The 18,184-nt window shown below is 41.0% G+C and overlaps 2 protein-coding genes across 2 annotated transcripts in view; both read left to right on the top strand.

Annotated features, from left to right (window-relative positions):
* The window catches only part of LOC119891504 (scavenger receptor cysteine-rich type 1 protein M160-like), a 1,270,577-nt gene that overhangs the window by 579,873 nt on the left and 672,520 nt on the right, over window positions 1-18,184 (top strand). The window lies entirely within an intron of this gene.
* The window catches only part of c5 (complement component 5), a 29,409-nt gene continuing 14,429 nt past the window's right edge, over window positions 3,205-18,184 (top strand). The window contains exons 1-19 of the mRNA XM_038703214.1: window positions 3,205-3,361; window positions 4,470-4,665; window positions 4,766-4,919; window positions 6,703-6,773; window positions 6,886-6,983; window positions 7,819-7,901; window positions 8,195-8,285; window positions 8,377-8,485; window positions 8,960-9,092; window positions 9,225-9,340; window positions 9,442-9,630; window positions 10,878-11,081; window positions 11,170-11,382; window positions 12,299-12,448; window positions 12,574-12,700; window positions 12,800-12,865; window positions 14,338-14,529; window positions 14,753-14,837; window positions 16,342-16,424. Coding sequence (XP_038559142.1) covers window positions 3,294-3,361; window positions 4,470-4,665; window positions 4,766-4,919; window positions 6,703-6,773; window positions 6,886-6,983; window positions 7,819-7,901; window positions 8,195-8,285; window positions 8,377-8,485; window positions 8,960-9,092; window positions 9,225-9,340; window positions 9,442-9,630; window positions 10,878-11,081; window positions 11,170-11,382; window positions 12,299-12,448; window positions 12,574-12,700; window positions 12,800-12,865; window positions 14,338-14,529; window positions 14,753-14,837; window positions 16,342-16,424 — 2,428 coding nt within the window. The 5' untranslated portion in view covers window positions 3,205-3,293. The remainder of the gene's footprint in view (window positions 3,362-4,469; window positions 4,666-4,765; window positions 4,920-6,702; window positions 6,774-6,885; window positions 6,984-7,818; window positions 7,902-8,194; window positions 8,286-8,376; window positions 8,486-8,959; window positions 9,093-9,224; window positions 9,341-9,441; window positions 9,631-10,877; window positions 11,082-11,169; window positions 11,383-12,298; window positions 12,449-12,573; window positions 12,701-12,799; window positions 12,866-14,337; window positions 14,530-14,752; window positions 14,838-16,341; window positions 16,425-18,184) is intronic.

Raw genomic sequence — 18,184 nt, 5'->3', positions numbered from 1 at the left:
CATTGAAGTCTACATTACTTGACTTATTGCATGATAAGCGAACTCGTAGTGACAACAAACTCGTCATCAAAGCGCTAAATAAATATTTTATCTTAACATGATTTTAAAAAAAATCGTTTGGGACTTTGGGTGCTTTGCTCAGTGTTAGCTGCATGCTAACATTTTAGCATGAGTGAACGATGACGGTGTTTTCATCACTGACCAATCAGTAAATATACTAAAAACTTACCAGATTCCTTTAAAGCAGATCATCACTTATTAAAATAGGCAGAGCCTGAAATTTAAAATATATTGTTATTATTAGTTTATGTCTGTTGTTCTTAATCAGTTGGTTGGAACCCAAATTGGGTCTCAGGCAGGTTCAGTGGAAACCTGTTAAAAATATTAGAACCAAACACTTCTAATCTTTTAAAAGTTTCTATATGATTTTTCTGTTTTTTGTATAAATATGTTCAATAATCAAAGTAATGAGAAAAGAATTGAAGTATCTTCGGCTGACAGCTACTTTTTGTCTGCCTTTTCTCTTCGTGTGATGTAAATATACTGTTAAAGAATATAAACATGAGATGTGCTTTACGCCCAGAATATAATTCAACTGTCACTTTACCTCGGTATAATGTATATGTATCAGTATATGAAGTATGCTATGTTGACTTCTTCAAAGGGACATTGTATTTGTGCCTATATACTCTTAATAAAGTTTTACTTCACCTTTAATCTCTTATTGTCATTCTGTCGTATATACAGCTCAGCTTTCAGAGAGGAGGAACATTTAATGTGTAAAATATTTAAACATAACATGTGAAACAACATTTCACATGTTGTAAATTCACATACAGTTCAGTAGGGCTGCAACTAACAATTCATTATTTTTACATTCATTACGGATTAATCTGTCGATCATTTTCTTAAATTCATCGATCAGTTGTTTGGTCTATAAAATGTTAGAAAAATTGGGAAAAATTGGGAAAAATGTCGAACAGTGTTTACAAAAGCCCAAGAGGACGTCCTCAAATGTCCTGTTTTTGTCCACAATCCAAAGATATTCAGGTTACTGTCACAGAGGAGGAAAGAAACCAGAAAATATTCACATTTAAGAAGCTGGAATCATAGAATTTTCTTAGAAAAATGACGATTAATTGATTATCAAAATAGCCGGCAATAATTTAATAGTAGACAACTAATCGATTAATTGAATAATTGTTGCAGCAGTTCTGTACAGGCATATGTGGTTTAAACTTTTCATCTGATAAACAACAAGTGAAAACCAAAATTGAAACCTGCACTACTCCATAATTTATATTAACAATGGATCAAATCTTATAATCACAAGATAATAAGGTGTGCAAATAGGATATTTATCATATCTTGTACAGATAACATAAAAAACACAACTCTTTATTCTTTCAGCACTATTACTTTACTTTATTACAGACTCGGGGTCCAAATCTTACCCACAGAAATACATATATACAACCACATTCACCACCGGTCCAAAGTTTTAGGACACCGCCATGTTTGTAGTTCTTGGATAAATCTAAGTAGCTCAAGTCCAGTGAAAAACCTTAAATGGTACCAAAGTAAGCAGGAAACTGGCAAAGTTAAACAACATTTACGTCACCAAAACAGACATTTTCAAATCTAAAATTAACAATTAAATGAAGGAGTTTTGTTCATTATTTCACTGTAGGATCAACTGATGACCAGCTGCTCTGTCTTCCTTCATTAATATTATATATAATATATATATATAGTGCAAATAAAGCTTCTGAGGGTGTATTAACAGGCTGCTCCAAGGTGCTGATTTCCTTCCACTGCTGCAGAAAAACCAAAGAAGGCAAAGACAAAGTTTAGGTCAGCAAAACTGTCAATTTCAGAGATAAACAATTTTCAGGGATCAAATAATGAGTTAATAACTTCAAGGTATTCTACTGCATTGAAAGTCAAATATGAGTCTGTTCTAAAACTTTTGACATGTAGTGTAAATATACACATTCGTAAATACATATAAAAACACCGTAATAAAGTTAATATATATATAACTTAAAAGAGAAAAATCAAAAGAATTTTATAAAAAGACAGTGTCCTACCAGAAGACAATCGTACCAACGTTTCCACATACGGAATTGGTAGCGTGGGGTACTTAGCTGTATTTTTGTCAAGCCCAAAATGATTGTACTTTGCTGCCCTGTCAGTCACGTGACTCCCGCCTCGCAGGTCGAAAGCGGTCCTGTCAAGACTCCAAATGAGGATCATGTGGCCCAGCATCTACTGGATGTGTATCACACTGACTGTTAAAGGGGCAGCAGGAAATCGAGGGTCTGGGCCCAAATGCCGACAACAGAGGTGGAACAGGTATGTTCTTAGATTTAATTAACAAAACCACCACAGTGACAAAACTCACAAGGAGGTGATTAGAGGTCAAAACCCATGAAAGTAATATCTGCAAACAAACCCAGAGTCCATAATCCGAAAACATGCAAGAGTCCACAGGAAACACAGAAGATAAACATCGATAAAAACGAACACCTGGAAATACTAGAATACCGGCAGAATAGAGAGTAGGGAGTGAAATACACCAAGAGACAAGAGTCAGGGCTTATGGCCTAAAGCCTCCCCTGCTTCCTGGTCTCTGTTCCTCTAAATGGGACCATGTTAGCATCAACTACTTTATATGCGAGAAGTTGTGGTTACAGTTTTCTCTCTGCTGCCTCCTAGAGGCCAGAATGTCAGTGAATGTAGCTTAAAGTTTATTTAAGAAGACAAACCCTTACAATTTGAATGACACCATGATCTTTTCTCCAGGTCCACTATTGGGACGAACTTTGATACAGACACCAGGAACAGAAAAAACGTTTCACAGGTATGAAAGGATGCCGTCTTCAAGTCCGATATCTTGTTATTTTAAGCAAAGTTAGAGCTCCTCTGATTTCTTCTTCGTAGTAACAACAGCCCAAAAACCTCTCAGTCCTCAAACATATTCATGTTTTTACTGCAGAGTGAAGAGAACCAAACAAACACTATATGAACTTTTGCTTTCTGAATTGATGAGCTGATAACAGGAAAATCAGAGTCAACACTGTTGGGTAACATCAGAAAACACAGGCTGAGTAAACTCACCTTTGGGACACACAAGTACACAAACAGAGGAAGTTCCAGACAGGCAGTGATTTGCCAATAGTTGAGTTGATCAATAACTAATCAAATCTAACTCTCTGTCAGTGTCTCAGTCAGTTTTCTCAGTCAGCGGTGTGTCTCCAGAGCTCAGTGTGTGTTTTCTCCTCACCGTCAGGATGAAGGTGTGTGTCCTCCTGATGTGTGTGTGCTGTCTCTGTTGGAGGACGGAGGCCGAGTCCAGATCGTAAGTCATCTTTCATCTATTACACTCATTATTCACTGGTGGAGGTTGTGCATTGGTAACTAAATTAAGCTGTTTGAAGGCCTGTGGTAGCTGCAGGGTTGTAGTGAAGCTGGTTTTCTGCAGAAGCTGCAAGTTAACAAACACTCATGCACTCTCCTCCTGTTTGTTGGAGGTGCAGAGCAGTGGTGTGCACAGACTCTGCATGGGGTGGTGATGGCGCTTGCCTTTAGTGTGGGAGACCCGGGTTCGATTCCCACTGTGAGACATCCACCATTGTGTCCCTGAGCAAGACACTTGACCCCTCGTTGCTCCAGAGGCGTGCGACCTCTGACATGTATAGCAATTGTAAGTCGCTTTGGATAAAAGCGTCAGCTAAATGAATAAATGTAATATAATGCATGATCAGAAGGTGAAAATGAAATGGGGGCCCCTCCTCAATTTACACTGACATGGAGCTCAGCCTGACTGATTAACTGAGTTAAAGTTAGCCTGTATAAAAGAAGTAGCTGCCGTGAGGTGAGGACCGCCGTTTTGGCACTTTGTCCGTCGCCATCTTGGTTTTTTGGAACCAGATGTGACCGTATTTGTATGAGAGGGTGACGCAAGCTAGCTTGGTTAGCGAGGTGCATCTATAATTGACTTTGACTGTTAGCTGGGTTGCTAATGTTGGCTAGCGAAAAACATGCTCAAAACAAAATGTACTTACCGGAAAAATGAATAGCCGACTCCTCAGTGTCTTTTAGTACAACCAAATGCTGAACAAGACCAAAATCAGAGACTGTGGGCCTCCCCTCAGACAAAGCTTGGATCCTGGATCAATTCCTGGATGTCTATGGGATCATGATTATGTTATTTCCCAGCTAATATCACAGTTGATGTTAATTACAGACGCAGTAGCTCAACCAGCTAGCTAGCTCCACCATCTCATCCAAATATGGTCTTTATGGGGAAGCACATAAATTTAACTGGTTTATCAGGGGGAACAATTGTCCACGTACTTGCAGGCCTCCCTTTAAATTCAGAATGATCCTTTACTGTTCTGTTCCTCCACTTCCTGTTTCATCAGGAAACACATCACAGTAAAGATGCCGTGTCTCCTCCTCCCCAGGTATCTGATAACAGCTCCTCTCTCACTGCGTCTGGACGCTGTGGAGACGGTGTTGCTGCAGCTGTTTGGTTATACAGAGGAAGTGACAGTCTACGTATTTTTAAAGACCTCCATGGCTCTAAATCATGTGGTTCTTTCTCAAGAAGTCGTGACCCTCAACACCCAGAACCACCACCAGGCCGCTGCCAAAGTCCGGGTGAGACATGATGCACAGAGCGAGACAACAACTTACCACAACTTACCTAAGAATGAGATCTTACTCATGATGTCTTTTCCTTTTCCATTTCTTGCTCTAGCTGCACCCAGGTCAGCTGGATAAGAGCGTAAGTCATGTGATTCTCCACGTCCAATCAGCAGAGATCAACAAGCACATGTCTCTCTCTGTCAGCCGCACCAATGGCTTCCTGTTTATCCAGACCGACAAACCGCTGTACACGCCCTATCAGAGCGGTGAGACCACCACAGTCCAACATTCCTGACTGTAGAGAGTCCCCTTCCACCCCATGTGACCTTATTTCTGTCAACCGTTTACATTAATTTCGAACAGCTGTTACTGAAAAGCTAAACGGCTAACGTTTTTCAGTTTAAAAGATAATTTAAGTCAAGAAAGTCATTTCAGTCAGTTACGTAGCTTTAGAAACGTTAGCTTCAGTAACGTGAGCTTCAGTCTAGGGCTGCAACTAATGATTATTCTCATAAGCGGCTAATCTGTTAATTATTTATTCGATTAGTTGACTAGTCACAATTATTTTTGTCACCCCCTAACCCTAATTAAAGAATTTAACTAATTCAATATCTTTCAAGTGAATTACTGATCTCCTACACAGCCTAACTAGCTAAAGTTACCATTGAGTAAACAAGATTTACTATTCAGAGTGAACACTAGTATCAACACCAGGGGGAAACCAGTGCAGAAGACAAGACAGCGTAGGCTACTCCTATAATTCACTGATTTACTTTTGCACTTAACATGTTTGCTAACACAACTAAAAGAGCGTTCTCTCAGCCAGCATCATCTACGAGACCTCGAAACCAAGAATGCAAAGAACTATGGAGAGGCTGCTCCAAGATAACAGCCAGGCTTTATCATCCAAAACAATAAGCTCACAATCTGATTTATTGCCAAGTAGTTTTTAACTTTTTTTTATTAAAATTTTTGCTTTGGAACTATATATAAAATTTAATTAAATTTAAAGCAAGTACTATAACCACAACTCTACACTAACAATGTAATGTCTACTTAGAATAATAAAGCAACAGTCCCCCTTCATACTCCTGTAGTTTATTTAACATTTTTCCAAAGTGCTTGTAAGTTTTCTAAGCAGAAAATGTTCTGGAGGCTACATCACGAGCCAGAAGTTTCTTGATTTAGTTCAAAATGTTAAACCATTACTCAGATTGTAAAGACAGATACAGAGGTAAGAACACTGAAACTATGTTAGTTACAGTTGTGGCTGTTCCTCTGTCGCTGCTGCGCTGTTGTTGCTGCTCCAGAGGTCTGAGTAACTGGGACCAGGGCGCTCTGTGGGCGTGACTGCCCGGCTGGCCGGCACTGATAACCTCGCGGGCTCTTGCGAAGCTTCTCAACCCTGAAAACATTTGAGCACTTTTTCGGTCAATCGATCAACTTTCATAAAACTGCCAATATTTAAATTCTACACAGTTAATTTCTCGTCTCAAAAGTGTATGTAGTGATGAAATCACTAAAACTTGTAAAAAAAACCAAAAACCTTCGTAAGTAGTCTTACAGTCAAGCAGTCATGGCAGACAGTGGAAGCGATACTGCCCCTAGCATTACATGTAGTACATCGCAGTTAGAAATGAACAACCAGAAATGTTCTTAATAAGAAGATTTCTATCTTTCCCTTAAATAGCATCTTTGTAACGACACGTCAACAATAAAATTTGAAGTTGTCAGTTACGTCGGCTAATTGTTGCTACTTTAGTAACGTTAGCTTTAGTAATGTTAGCTTTAGTAATGTTAGCTTTAGTAACGTTAGCTTTAGTAATGTTAGCTTTAATAACATTAACTTATAATAATGTAATGTAAAATAATGTAGCTTCAGTAACTTTAACTTTGGTAACATTAGCTTCAGTGACTTTAGCTTCAGTATAGAACTAAGTCAAACAACTTGTATGTAAATCTACATGTATTTGTCCTGTACACAGCTTTCCTATGTGCCACTTAACTTATTATAAAGTTCATATATTCATCTATTGTGCATTTGTGCAGTCAAAGTGAGGGCGTTTTCTCTGAACCAGGAGCTGAGGCCTGCCAATCGCAGTGTCTTCCTGACCTTCAAGGTAAGTGTAAAAGACCTGCAGAACCACCAGATTGCAGCAACACGTCATGTTTATACATGTTAATTTCTTTCACGTCTAAGTGATCTCATATTGGTGATCTTGTCCTCCACAGGACCCAGATCATGTGACAGTGGACATTGTGGAGATGATTGATGTCAACAATGGAATCCCATCTATGCAAAACCCCTTCAAGATCCCCATTAAACCAAAGTAAGAGCTTTAAAAAGCTGCTGTTTGTATGATTCCAGGCTGATTCCAATGTTGTAAATGTGATTCCAGGCTGATTTCAGTGGCAGTGTTCGAAAAGGGGCTAAACTGCTGTTTCACAAGGTGTCTAACAGAAACGGCTCGAACGTTCTCTTCCTGTGCCTTCAAGCTGCCCCAGTAATGGCCAGTTTTGAAGGCAGCATCGATGGTGACTTGATGCTGCCTATTACCCATAAAGCAGCGCAGCTGCGGCCGCCAGAGATTTTTAAAACTGGTCAAGATGGTGGACAAACAAGCCAAATTTGTACACAAATATACGTTTTTAAAAGTTTGTAGTAGTTTTCTCACTTCGATTTTTGAAAATCTAGCGACAACTAAACATTGAACTATAATATCAGCCCGTGACTGTAACCAACCAAGTTTGTTCAGTTTGATTGGCGTCTGTTAGCCGTTTGGCTTTTCAGTAGCTAGTTAGCTTATGCTAAGGCTAGTGTCTCTTCTGACAGCCGGAAGAGACGCAAGACGGCGTGCTGACGTCACACGTTGCCGTAAGTGCTGCCTTAGAAATTAATGTAAACAGAGCTGCCTTCACTTGAAAGTGATGCCTTCTGAGGCAGCTGTCTATTACGGCATCGAGGCAGCGAGGCCTTCCGTTTCGAACACAGCCAATGTTGTTAATATGATTCCAGGCTGATTCATATTGTAAATGTGATACCAGGCTGATTCATGATGTTACTGTAATTCCAGGATAATCAATGTTGTAAAATGTGATTCAAGGCTGTCTGTAAGGTTTTCATGTGATTCCAGGCTGTCTGTAATATTTTTAATGTGATTGTAGGTCTGGGATTTGGACCATTGAGGCCTCCTACTCTGATGATTTCACCACAACAGCGAGAACAGATTTTGAAGTGAAAGAATACGGTAGCATGAGAAAACTTTCTCTTTTATCAGTTATAACTTCAAACAAACTACTAAATATAAGTAAAGTGTATATTATTAATTGGGGTGGCTGTGGTTCTGGTGGGAGAGCAGGTCATTTAGCAGTCAATGTTGGTGCATGTTGACCCATGCTAATCCTGCAGCTGTGGACATCAGTCTCACGGCCGATGTGCTAGCAGGTAGGGTTAGCATCCTTTGTGTTGCTGCGGCATCATGCTGTGTAATGACGCACTGAGATGAGAATGCCTTGATTTACCATAACTGTTTTGTGTCAGTTCTTCCCAGTTTCTCGATCCTTGTGGAGCCAGAAGCAAACTACATTAGCTATGGAAGCTTCAACAATTTTAACTTTAAGGTCTCCGCAAGGTAAACATGCTGACGTCACATTCAGACTCCAGAACACAAACGAGTTCACAGATTATTTAGCTGTGAATTAGACCACGTGTGTTTTTCTCAGGTATCTTCACGGTGCTCCGGTGGCTGATGGTGAGATGTTTCTGCGCTACGGATATGTTAGTGGGAAGAATCCTCCGGTTCTCATCCCCAGTTCTGTTTCCAGACAGATAGTAAGAGACATAAACTCTGATATATTTAAAATATTACTGAAATAAAAGTACGAAGTAGCCTATCATTAGCAAAATATACTTAAAGGTATATAAAGCAACCTAGATAAAAATCGTTAACTGTAAATAAATTAGTTAAAACTAGATAAATGTATATAAACTAGTTAAAACTAATTAGTTAAAATTAGCTAAATAGATATAAAGTTGTTAACACAAGCTAAATGTATATAAATAAGTTAAAACTAGCTAAATGTATATAAAGTAGTTAAAACTAGCTAACTGTATATAAAGTAGTCAAACTAGTTAAATGTAGATAAAGTAGTTATAACTAAAGTATTTAAAACTAGCTAAATGTATATAAAGGAGTTAAAACTAGCTAAATGTATCTAAAGTAGTTACAACTAGCTAAATGTACATAAATGTTTACATATATAGTTTTACCTTGAGCTTGGTGTTACCATTTTCTGCGTCCTTCAGTTGTCCTCGTCAGGTGAAGTGGACGTGACTGTCAACATGGAGAAGGTCTTGTCCAAACACAACGGACCAAAAGACCTTAGCAGTCTGGTGGGAAAATACCTTTACATCGCTATACTGCTGCAGGAGTACACAGGTACACACATCCACTGGGCTTACCTGTCTTCTCAAACTCAAACCTGAGATTTAAAGATTAACTAGAGTTACATCAGTAGAACATGTTAACACTCACAGGTATCCTCACCCTTCCTCTCTCTCTGTCTCTCAGGTGGAATCGCTCAGGAGGCGGAGTTTGCTGCAGTAAAGTTTGTCAAATCACCTTACAGCCTGAGTCTGGTGTCCACGCCCCCTTTTATCAAACCTGGCCTTCCTTATAACATCCAGGTGTGTCAGGATCGTTACACTTTACAGCAGGTTTTGAAACAAGAGGTAGATCAAGACTGAACTCTGGAGAGTAATACAGTCGTCCTTCATTTCCTCTGCAGGTGCTGGTGAAGGATCACCTGGACAAACCGGTGGACCGGGTTGAGGTTCGTCTGGTGGAGCGACAACTGATCCGACAGGGGAAGGAGACCGTGGAGCTCCCCTGTCCTGACAGCGCCAACAGCCAATCAGACGGCCTCGCTGTCTTCATCTGCAACACACCAAATGAGGGAATCAGGGCGGTGCTGAAGGTGAGGAGGAGGAGGAAGATCTGGGGTCTTGTTGTTTATTGGATGTTGTTTATGTGCTGTTGTTTCAGTTTTGTTTACATGTTGTTTAATCTGTTCCTTACATGTTGTTTGGTTGTTGTAGTTTATATTTACAATTTACAGTTTTTTGCGTGTTGTTGTTCACATAGTAATTTAATTTGTGGCTTCGGTGTTGGGGCCTTACTTGTTGTTTACATACACATTTATGCAGCTAATCAAGCAGCATAAAATGACATAAGGTTAAAGGAAATAAGATTTCTACAACAGCAATACAGATAAGAATGGAAGGAAGCACTAAAATTAATAAAAGGTTGTTTTGTAAGTATGTCTTGAGATGTTACTGATCCTGCGAGCCTCAGGTTCTCAGAAAGGGCATTCCAGAGCTCAGGGGCTCTGGCTGCAAAAGCCCAGTCACCTTTAGTCTTTAGCCAGGACTTCGGATCAGCTAGGATCTGAGGCTGTGCTCCGGCTCATAGGGGAGCAGTAATTCAGCAATGTAGCTGGGAGCATAACCATAAAGTGCTTTAATAGTGATCAATAAAATCTTAAAATCAATTCTAAAACTAACAGGTAACCAGTGAATGGAGGCTAAAACAGGACTGATGTGATCATGTCTTGGTGGTAAAAGTCGAGTGGCTGCGTTTTGTGTTAGCTGAGGATGTGAGATACTTTTTTTGCTTTGCCCTGAGTACATCGAATTACAGTGATTCAACATAGATGAAATAAAAGCATGGATGACCTTCTCGAGATCAGGCCGAAGGATTTTTGAAATGTTTCTTAACTGATAAAAAGGCCTAACAACATTGGTAATACGTTCTTCAAAAGAAATGTCATGGTCAAACATTACAGGTTTCTGGCTGCAGGTTTGATGTTTGTGGCTAGGGTACCAAGATACTTTTGTAAAATGGTGACAGACTTTGGGCAAAAATTATTATTATTAGTCATTAAGCTGGAGAAGATTTTGGGACATCCAGGACTTCATATCACCCATACAGGATAAAAGATGGTTAAAATCGTCTTCATCAGTTGATTTTATGGGATATAGATCTGTTTGTCATCAGCATAATGGTGGTACTGGATCTTTGATTGTGAATGATCTATCTTAGTGGCGGCATACACACACACACACACACAAGAAAACAAGGGGCCAAGGATGGAGCTTTGGGGAAACATTTTGTGAACTTGTTGTTTGTCCTTGTTTACTTGTCATCTTGCTATTGTTGACACAGTTTGAGACGGCAGACCCTGCCCTCCCAGTTGACAGTCAGGCCAGTCTGAGTCTGGAGGCGGTGGCCTATCACTCCCCAAACCAGCGGTACCTTTACATCGATCCCCCGCTTCCCGGCCGTGGCCTGGAGGTTGGACGTTTCTCCAGCATCAAGGTGTACTCGGCCACGCCCTCCTACGTGCCCGTCAAAGCCCTCAGCTACCTGGTGGGTAAACAGAGATGATGACGCACGTGGTCAGCGTTTGTCCTGTTTACATAGTTTCTGATGACGTCACTCCTGTGTGTTGTCTCAGGTGCTCTCTAAAGGGAAGGTGGTGGACTTCGGCAGTCAGAAATTTGTCTCCAGTGCCGATAACAAACAGACTCTGAGCTTCGAGGTAACGACCGCCATGGTCCCGTCCATCAGACTGCTGGTCTACTACATCTTGTATGGAGAGGGGACGTCTGAGCTGGTGGCCGACTCCGTCTGGTTGGACGTCAGAGACAAGTGTGTCAACGGACTCCAGGTACAACAGGATACTGCTGTGTTTTATTCTGTAGACAGACAGAACTCGGACATTTCAGTGGGTCGTAAGACCTTTTAGAGGAAGGACATGATCTTTTTTAGCGACTTTCAAGGTGCAAGAAACGACACCAGGTAGGTATGATGTAACAAAAACACATATTTTTGTTTGACTGAGCAAGAAAGGCCCTTAAAGTCAAGACAGACAAAGATGCAGAACTTCTTCCTGCCCATAACTCCTCTCCAAAACAAGCGGAACAGCTGATTACAGCAGGTAATAAATCCTGTTAAACATCACGTTCCTCCAATGTTAAGGTGGGTCGTAGCCTAAGGCACACTTGTGCAATCCTCATGCTGTCTGATCAGCATCTTGATATGCCACACCTGTGAGGTGGATGGATTATCTCGGCAAAGGAGAAATGCTCACTAACACAGATTCTGACAGATTTGTGAACACTCTTTGAGAGAAATAGGCCTTTTGTGTACATAGAGAAAGTCTTAGATCTTTGAGTTCAGCTCATGATGAATGAAGGCAAAAATAGTGTTGTGTTTATAATTTTGTTCAGTGTACATAGCAATTGTAAGTCGCTTTGGATAAAAGCGTCAACTAAATGAATAAATGTACTGTATTTCAGCAGTCTAGCTTTGATTAAATAGGTAGAATACAATAAATAGAGACATTTGTCAAATGGAAGTAAAATATATAAATATGAACGGATTTCAGATTAATTTAAGTCTTCAGCTATTTAAGGTATTCAAGCTTTACAAAAACTGTGGATCTGTGCAAACTACACTAAAACTCAATGCTTTTTCCTCGTCTTAAATGTATGCAAGGGTGAGTGAATCTGAATCTGAATAAGTTCACACATGTACACTAAGTAAAAAATATGTTGTGTTTTGAATGTGTGTGTGTGTGTCAGACTGAAATGTCCTATCGTAGTCGAGACTACAAACCCAAGGAAAACCTCAGGCTGGACATACGGACCAATCAGGATGGTCTGGTGGCCCTGTCTGCAACGGACTCCGCCCTGTTCACACTGCGACCCAACTACAGGGACCCCGTTGCCATGGTAACACAGAAAACATCCCGTTGTCTTTGTTTTCCTCCTGATACAGTCAGTCTTAGTACATTGTATTTAAAGTGGTGTGAAACATCAGCGAGCTGCTCAGTAACAGGACGTACGGTGGCCTGCAGGTTCTGCGTCACATCGAGCAAAGCGACCAGGGCTGCGGTGGAGGCGGCGGCAGAGACAGCGCAGACGTCTTCCGATTGGCCGGCCTCACCTTCGCCACCAACGCCAACGCCCAACCATCAACCAGCAGTACGTCAATCAATCAGTCAACGACACACACCGGGTGGTTAATGATGAAATGAGCTGCGTTTGGGAAGTGGTTGCATTAATATGTGTGTGTGTGTGCAGACGAGGCGTGCGCAGCAGCGGTGCGTGCAAGGCGAGCTCTGACTGAGGAGGAAAAGATAAAGAAAGGTAAGACTCCACCTGTCAGGTAAGGTTCATTTACACCTGTTAGCCAGTGTGACTGATCACTTCAAGAATACATTTACTGTTTTGGGTTTGAACTTTTTAACAGGTGACTCTGCACGTTTGGTCACAGACACAGGTTCTTTAGAAGAACAGTATTGGCCCCGATATAAGACCCTGACTATAAGACACCTGCTGTTGAAGAATACCGCGAGATGAGTCCATACAAACTAACAGACGCAGTTTCTCTTATAAGGACTGGAGCTACTGACTGATCTGCAGCCTTTAATTATGCAAACACGTCAACATTTCGATGCTATTGCGTCTACATCAGCATCCAAGTGGACAAAGACATGAAGTAAATGCACATGTGTTCGAGCTAGAACCCAGGTTATTATATACTGAACAAAAGCTATAAATGCGACTCTTTTTGCCCCCATTCATCATGAGCTGAACTCAAAGATCAGCCATTGAAGAGGAGTGGACCAAAACTCCACGGGCCACAATTAACAACCTGATCAACACTATGTGAAACAGATGTGTTGCACTGCGTGAGGCATATGGTGGTCACACCAGATACCAACTGATTTTCGGACCCCCCCAATACAGTGAAACTGCACATTTTGGAGTTGCCTTTTATTGTGGCCAGCCTAAGGCCTTTTATTGTAGCCAGCCTAAGGCCTTTTATTGTAGCCAGCCTAAGGCACACCTGTGCAATCCCCATGCTGTCTGATCAGCATCTTGACATGCCACCATAGGTGTCATTTACACTGGTCCCCACCCCATTTTGAAAGCATTTGTTAAAAATTTTCTGAAAATTAGCTTACACCAAGAAATGTTTACTAATTAATTAAAATGCTAATAAGAAAACATGCAATTTAAATATAGAAACAAATGTGCATTGTCCAAAAAACTAACACTGCATTATATACCGTTGTATTTTTTATTTATGAATTATCACCTGCCTGCTGAATTTTCTGTTTCCCTTTTTATAAATCAAGACATTTTCAGCATAAATTAGAGCAGAAAATGTCTCCAGAATACAGGAAATTAAGTTTTTAATGCTCAAAATCTTCTAGGGGAGGACCCCCAGACCCATATATTTCAACATTTCATATTTCTTCAAAATAGTGTTTAAAATCTTCTCATGTTGTTTTTTGAGCATTGTCAGGTGTGACACAAGTGTATCATCATGCCCCTAAACTGAGACCTTATGTCCCCTTGGATCCATTATCCAGTACACGATTGTTGTTCATGTGTTGTCTTACATTTGGGCCAATACGTTATCTTTGCAGCCGTGTACATTGTTTTATACAGTCTCACACTACAAACCACAGCACTGTTAACTCCACAGTGCGGGTCGCCCTGCTCAGTGTTTTTGTATGAACGACGTTGGCCCTGTGGAGTCTTGGTGTCGGGTGCGGGTCGGTGTAACTGAACAGGACTAACCGTGACAGCGTGTCTCTCTCTCTGTCCAGCTGAGAGCTACGGTCAGCTGAAGCCGTGCTGTGAACTGGGGATGAAGTACATCCCAAAGATCATGACCTGCATTAAGTTCGCTGAGCAGCAGTACCGAAAGCATCCTCGCTGCAGGCAGGTCTTCAGAGCCTGCTGCGAGTACATCCAGCAGAACCTGGACCAGGACCAGAACGTCATCCTGGGACGCAACGGTCAGTCTAGATTCCTCACGCTGATGTGACAGCACAGGGTTTCTGCATTTCTGTGAAACCTCTTGTGGCCAAACTGTTCAGCCGAGTCTAAAGTCCCACTCGGACTGGATTTCTCTAATCGAGTTCTCTGGTTTTTTAACATTAACTTTAATCCCATCTGGAGCAGCATTTTTTATTTTATTTATTTTCTATAGTTACTTTACGTTTGTGTGTGTTTGTGCAGAGATGGGTGCGGACTTTGACCTGGCTCCTTCTCTGGTGCGGAGCTACTTTCCAGAGAGCTGGATGTGGGAGGTGCAGCGCGTCAGGTGACACAAATCAAACACACCCAATGAGTTTGTTTGGACGAAAACCTGAAAATAAAGTTTTTGAGGTCCATATCATCCCACTTTATGCTTCGATTACTTCAGTTAGCAGATACTGTGCAGATTCAGATTGTTAATGCAAAATATAAATACACTAATAAATTAAGATATATTATTTTAGGTTACTCTAAGATAGCGGGCGGCGCGGTGGTGCAGTGGTTAGCATTGTCAACCCCTGTTGTCCCAGCCTTTCTTTGTGGAGTTTGCATGTTCTCCTCGTGTCTGCGTGGGTTCTCTCCGGGTGCTCCGGCTTCCTCCCACCATCCAAAGACATGCAGGCTAGGATAATTGCTGACCCTAAATTGTCCTTAGGTGTGAGTGTGAGTTTGAGTTGTTGTTTGTCTATGTGTGGCCCTGCGATGGACTGGTGACCTGTCCAGGGGGGGAGCAGTGTGAGTCTCCCGTGTGAAACAAAAAGTCAACATTGATTTCTTTTAGTGATGTTACGTAATTTACATAAGCGGCATTACTTTACTTACATAATTTAAGTCACATAAGTAGATATAGTATAAGATAGATGTAGATATTTTAACCCAAACCGTGATGTTTTCCTAAACCTAACCAAACAGCGATGTTTCACAACATTAACCACTAGTTTTATTTTGAAAGTCTAACTCAACGTTGCAAATTTATACTCGCTAACTTGACTGCAGAACCCTACACGTACAAAAACAACGCTGAAGGGTACAAGAGGCGCCAAGGGGTATTATGTCCATATGTGGCGCCCTGAGATAAGAACGGGTTGAAAGTCATTAAAAGTAGCTCGACCTTCACCAGCTGCGACAGGTGATGAACAAATTAATGCGTCGATAATTATAATCCAATAATACCACATATATTATTCTGAAATGGGCCGTTCTGCATGATGAGATTTATGTTTATTTTTATGCTAATACTTTTGTACTTTGTACCAAGTTAGCAACAATAAACAGCCAATGTCGGGTTACACTTTGAAAATAAAACCTGTGGTTAATGGTTGGGTTTGGTTTAGGCACAACACTACTTTGGTTCGGCTTAAAATAACTACGTTACTGTAAATTAAACGTCGGAACGTCACTGAAAGGAATCAAAGTTAACTTTTTGTTTCACATAGGAAACGAACAGCGGTGTCCTGGGGGAAAGTCCAGTTTTTAGCCCACCGTCCACCCCAACCACGTCCTTCCATGGGCTTCTCTCAGTGCACTAATCTATGACGTGAAAGGCTGCCATGTGTGTTGGTACCAGACGCTGAAGGAATGGACAAAGCGCAGCTATTTGATGCTCTGGGAAAGAGAACAGGCTGGTTAGACTCAATCTGAGGGATAATCAAACTGAGTGTATTAGTTATTAGGATAGAAGAACACTGCTTGAGGGTGATGCTCATGATTTTACCTTCTATACAGTATTAATTCCAGGACTGACGACCGGACTTAAATGAGTATAAAACTTTTATTGTGTGTGTCTTTAGTCCGGGCCAGAAGTACTTCATTAGGCCTCTACCAGACTCACTCACCACCTGGGAGATCAGGGCCGTCGGCATGTTCAAGAACGGTGAGTTTCTTTACTTCCTTTATCCTTTCTTAACATTTAAAGGTTCAGAGTTTAAAATTCTGAGGATCTACAGACAGAAATGCAACATAAGAAGTATAACCATGTTTTCAGTGGTGTGTAAAGACCTTACATAATGAACCTTTATGTTTTTATTACCTTAGAATGAGACATTTATATCTTCATAACCGCGGGCACCCACTTCCACGCACGCCGCCACGTTGCATCGTCATGTTTCTACAGTAGCTGAAATCGGACAAACAGGCTACAGAGCGCGTTTCGTCATCACGTTCTTCTTGTTCTACTTCTGGTAGAATTCAGGCAGTGCAGACTCTCATCACCGTGTTTAATACGTACGTTAGAAGAAGAAGTAGAAGTAATAATATCCCGCAGGGGTCTGCAAGTAACTTTTTATCAGAGTAATATTTTCAACCTTTAGACGGTGGGTGAGAATATAAGCCATAGTATTGACTTGCATCAGTATGTTGTTTGGTTAGCTCAGTTGGTAAAGTGAGGGACTCACAACTCAGGGGTTGACGGTTCAATCACACTTTTTGTTCTCTCTTCAACAAATGGATTCTGCAGCGAGTGTTTCTCAGGTCACGGTTTGCGCTGCACTGTTTGTGTTTCTGTGTTTGATCCTCATCCATCAACCTACGGACGCTTTTTCATTTCCCCAGTGTCTCCAGGCAGAGGACATTCAGGGGAATCACGTTCTCTGACGGCTCTTTCAGAGGCGTGTCCAGCAGCGACAGACTCTTTTAATGTCGTTCAGTTTTTCAAAGTTAAAGCTCAGTTCAACTCCAAAGAAAGCATTACAGTAAACAAACTTCTCGCGCTCTTATTTTGGAGGCAAAACCACAAAAGAGGAAGTGGTTTTGTGAGTGTTGCTGTCATGACAGAGATCTATTTCAGCACCGCTATCAAAGTATTTATTTATTTATATTTTTTGCCGCCATCGAAGCACCGCAGCGGGCCAGATATTATTGTTGGCGGGCAGTTTTGGCGAGGGTCCATAATCACAGAGAGAATGAACGTGTTTCCCTTGTCATTGTTTGTATAAACTTTATCTAATGTGTGCTTTATAAAGGACTGTGGTGCAGAAACGGTGACAGTGTTTCACACTTGTCTGTCAGTGGCACAATTACATATGGTTTTACTGAATAATTATATATATATATAAATATAATCTTCTACCTAAAGAACAGTTTGAAAGGTTAGGGGGCAGTGGTAGACGGGACAGTTGACAATTCGCTAGATGCCACTAAATCTTACACACTTAACCTTTAACCTCCCTTATTTTCTTTATTCTCCTTCTCTTGTTTGTTAATTTCCATCCATGCTTACTTCATTCACTCATTTCAGTTCCTGTATCCCTAGCAACCTCAACCAAGCAGGAACCTCCGAGTCTGAAAAGTGAAGCCTTAAACCTGCGTCCTCTCTAGCAGCCAGCAGGGGGCGACTCTTCTGGTTGCAAAAAGAAGTCGGGCTCCATTAGAAATGATGGGAAAATGTTTCTACTTGTCAGCTGATTTATTCCCTCAGTAAACACTTTCCTGATGAGTTTATGGTCTCGGTCGCTAGTTTCAAGTCTTCTTCAACACAGCATGATGTTCATTTAGTAAATTATGGTCCCATTTAGAGGAAAGTTTTGCAGAGTTTGCGGTTCAATAAACACAGCGCACACCTGAGGGGATAGCGGACATCTTTTCCTCTTCACTGCCAAAAAGGTTGTTTGACATGAGGAGTCACACCTACATTTT

The sequence above is a fragment of the Micropterus salmoides genome, unplaced genomic scaffold (assembly GCF_014851395.1).
Source record: "Micropterus salmoides isolate LMB-PRFRI ecotype aquatic unplaced genomic scaffold, ASM1485139v1 Ms_hic_scaffold_7, whole genome shotgun sequence".
NCBI lineage: Eukaryota > Metazoa > Chordata > Actinopteri > Centrarchiformes > Centrarchidae > Micropterus > Micropterus salmoides.
The sequence above is the reverse complement of the archived record's forward strand: the minus strand, read 5'-3'. Positions and strand labels throughout refer to the sequence as shown.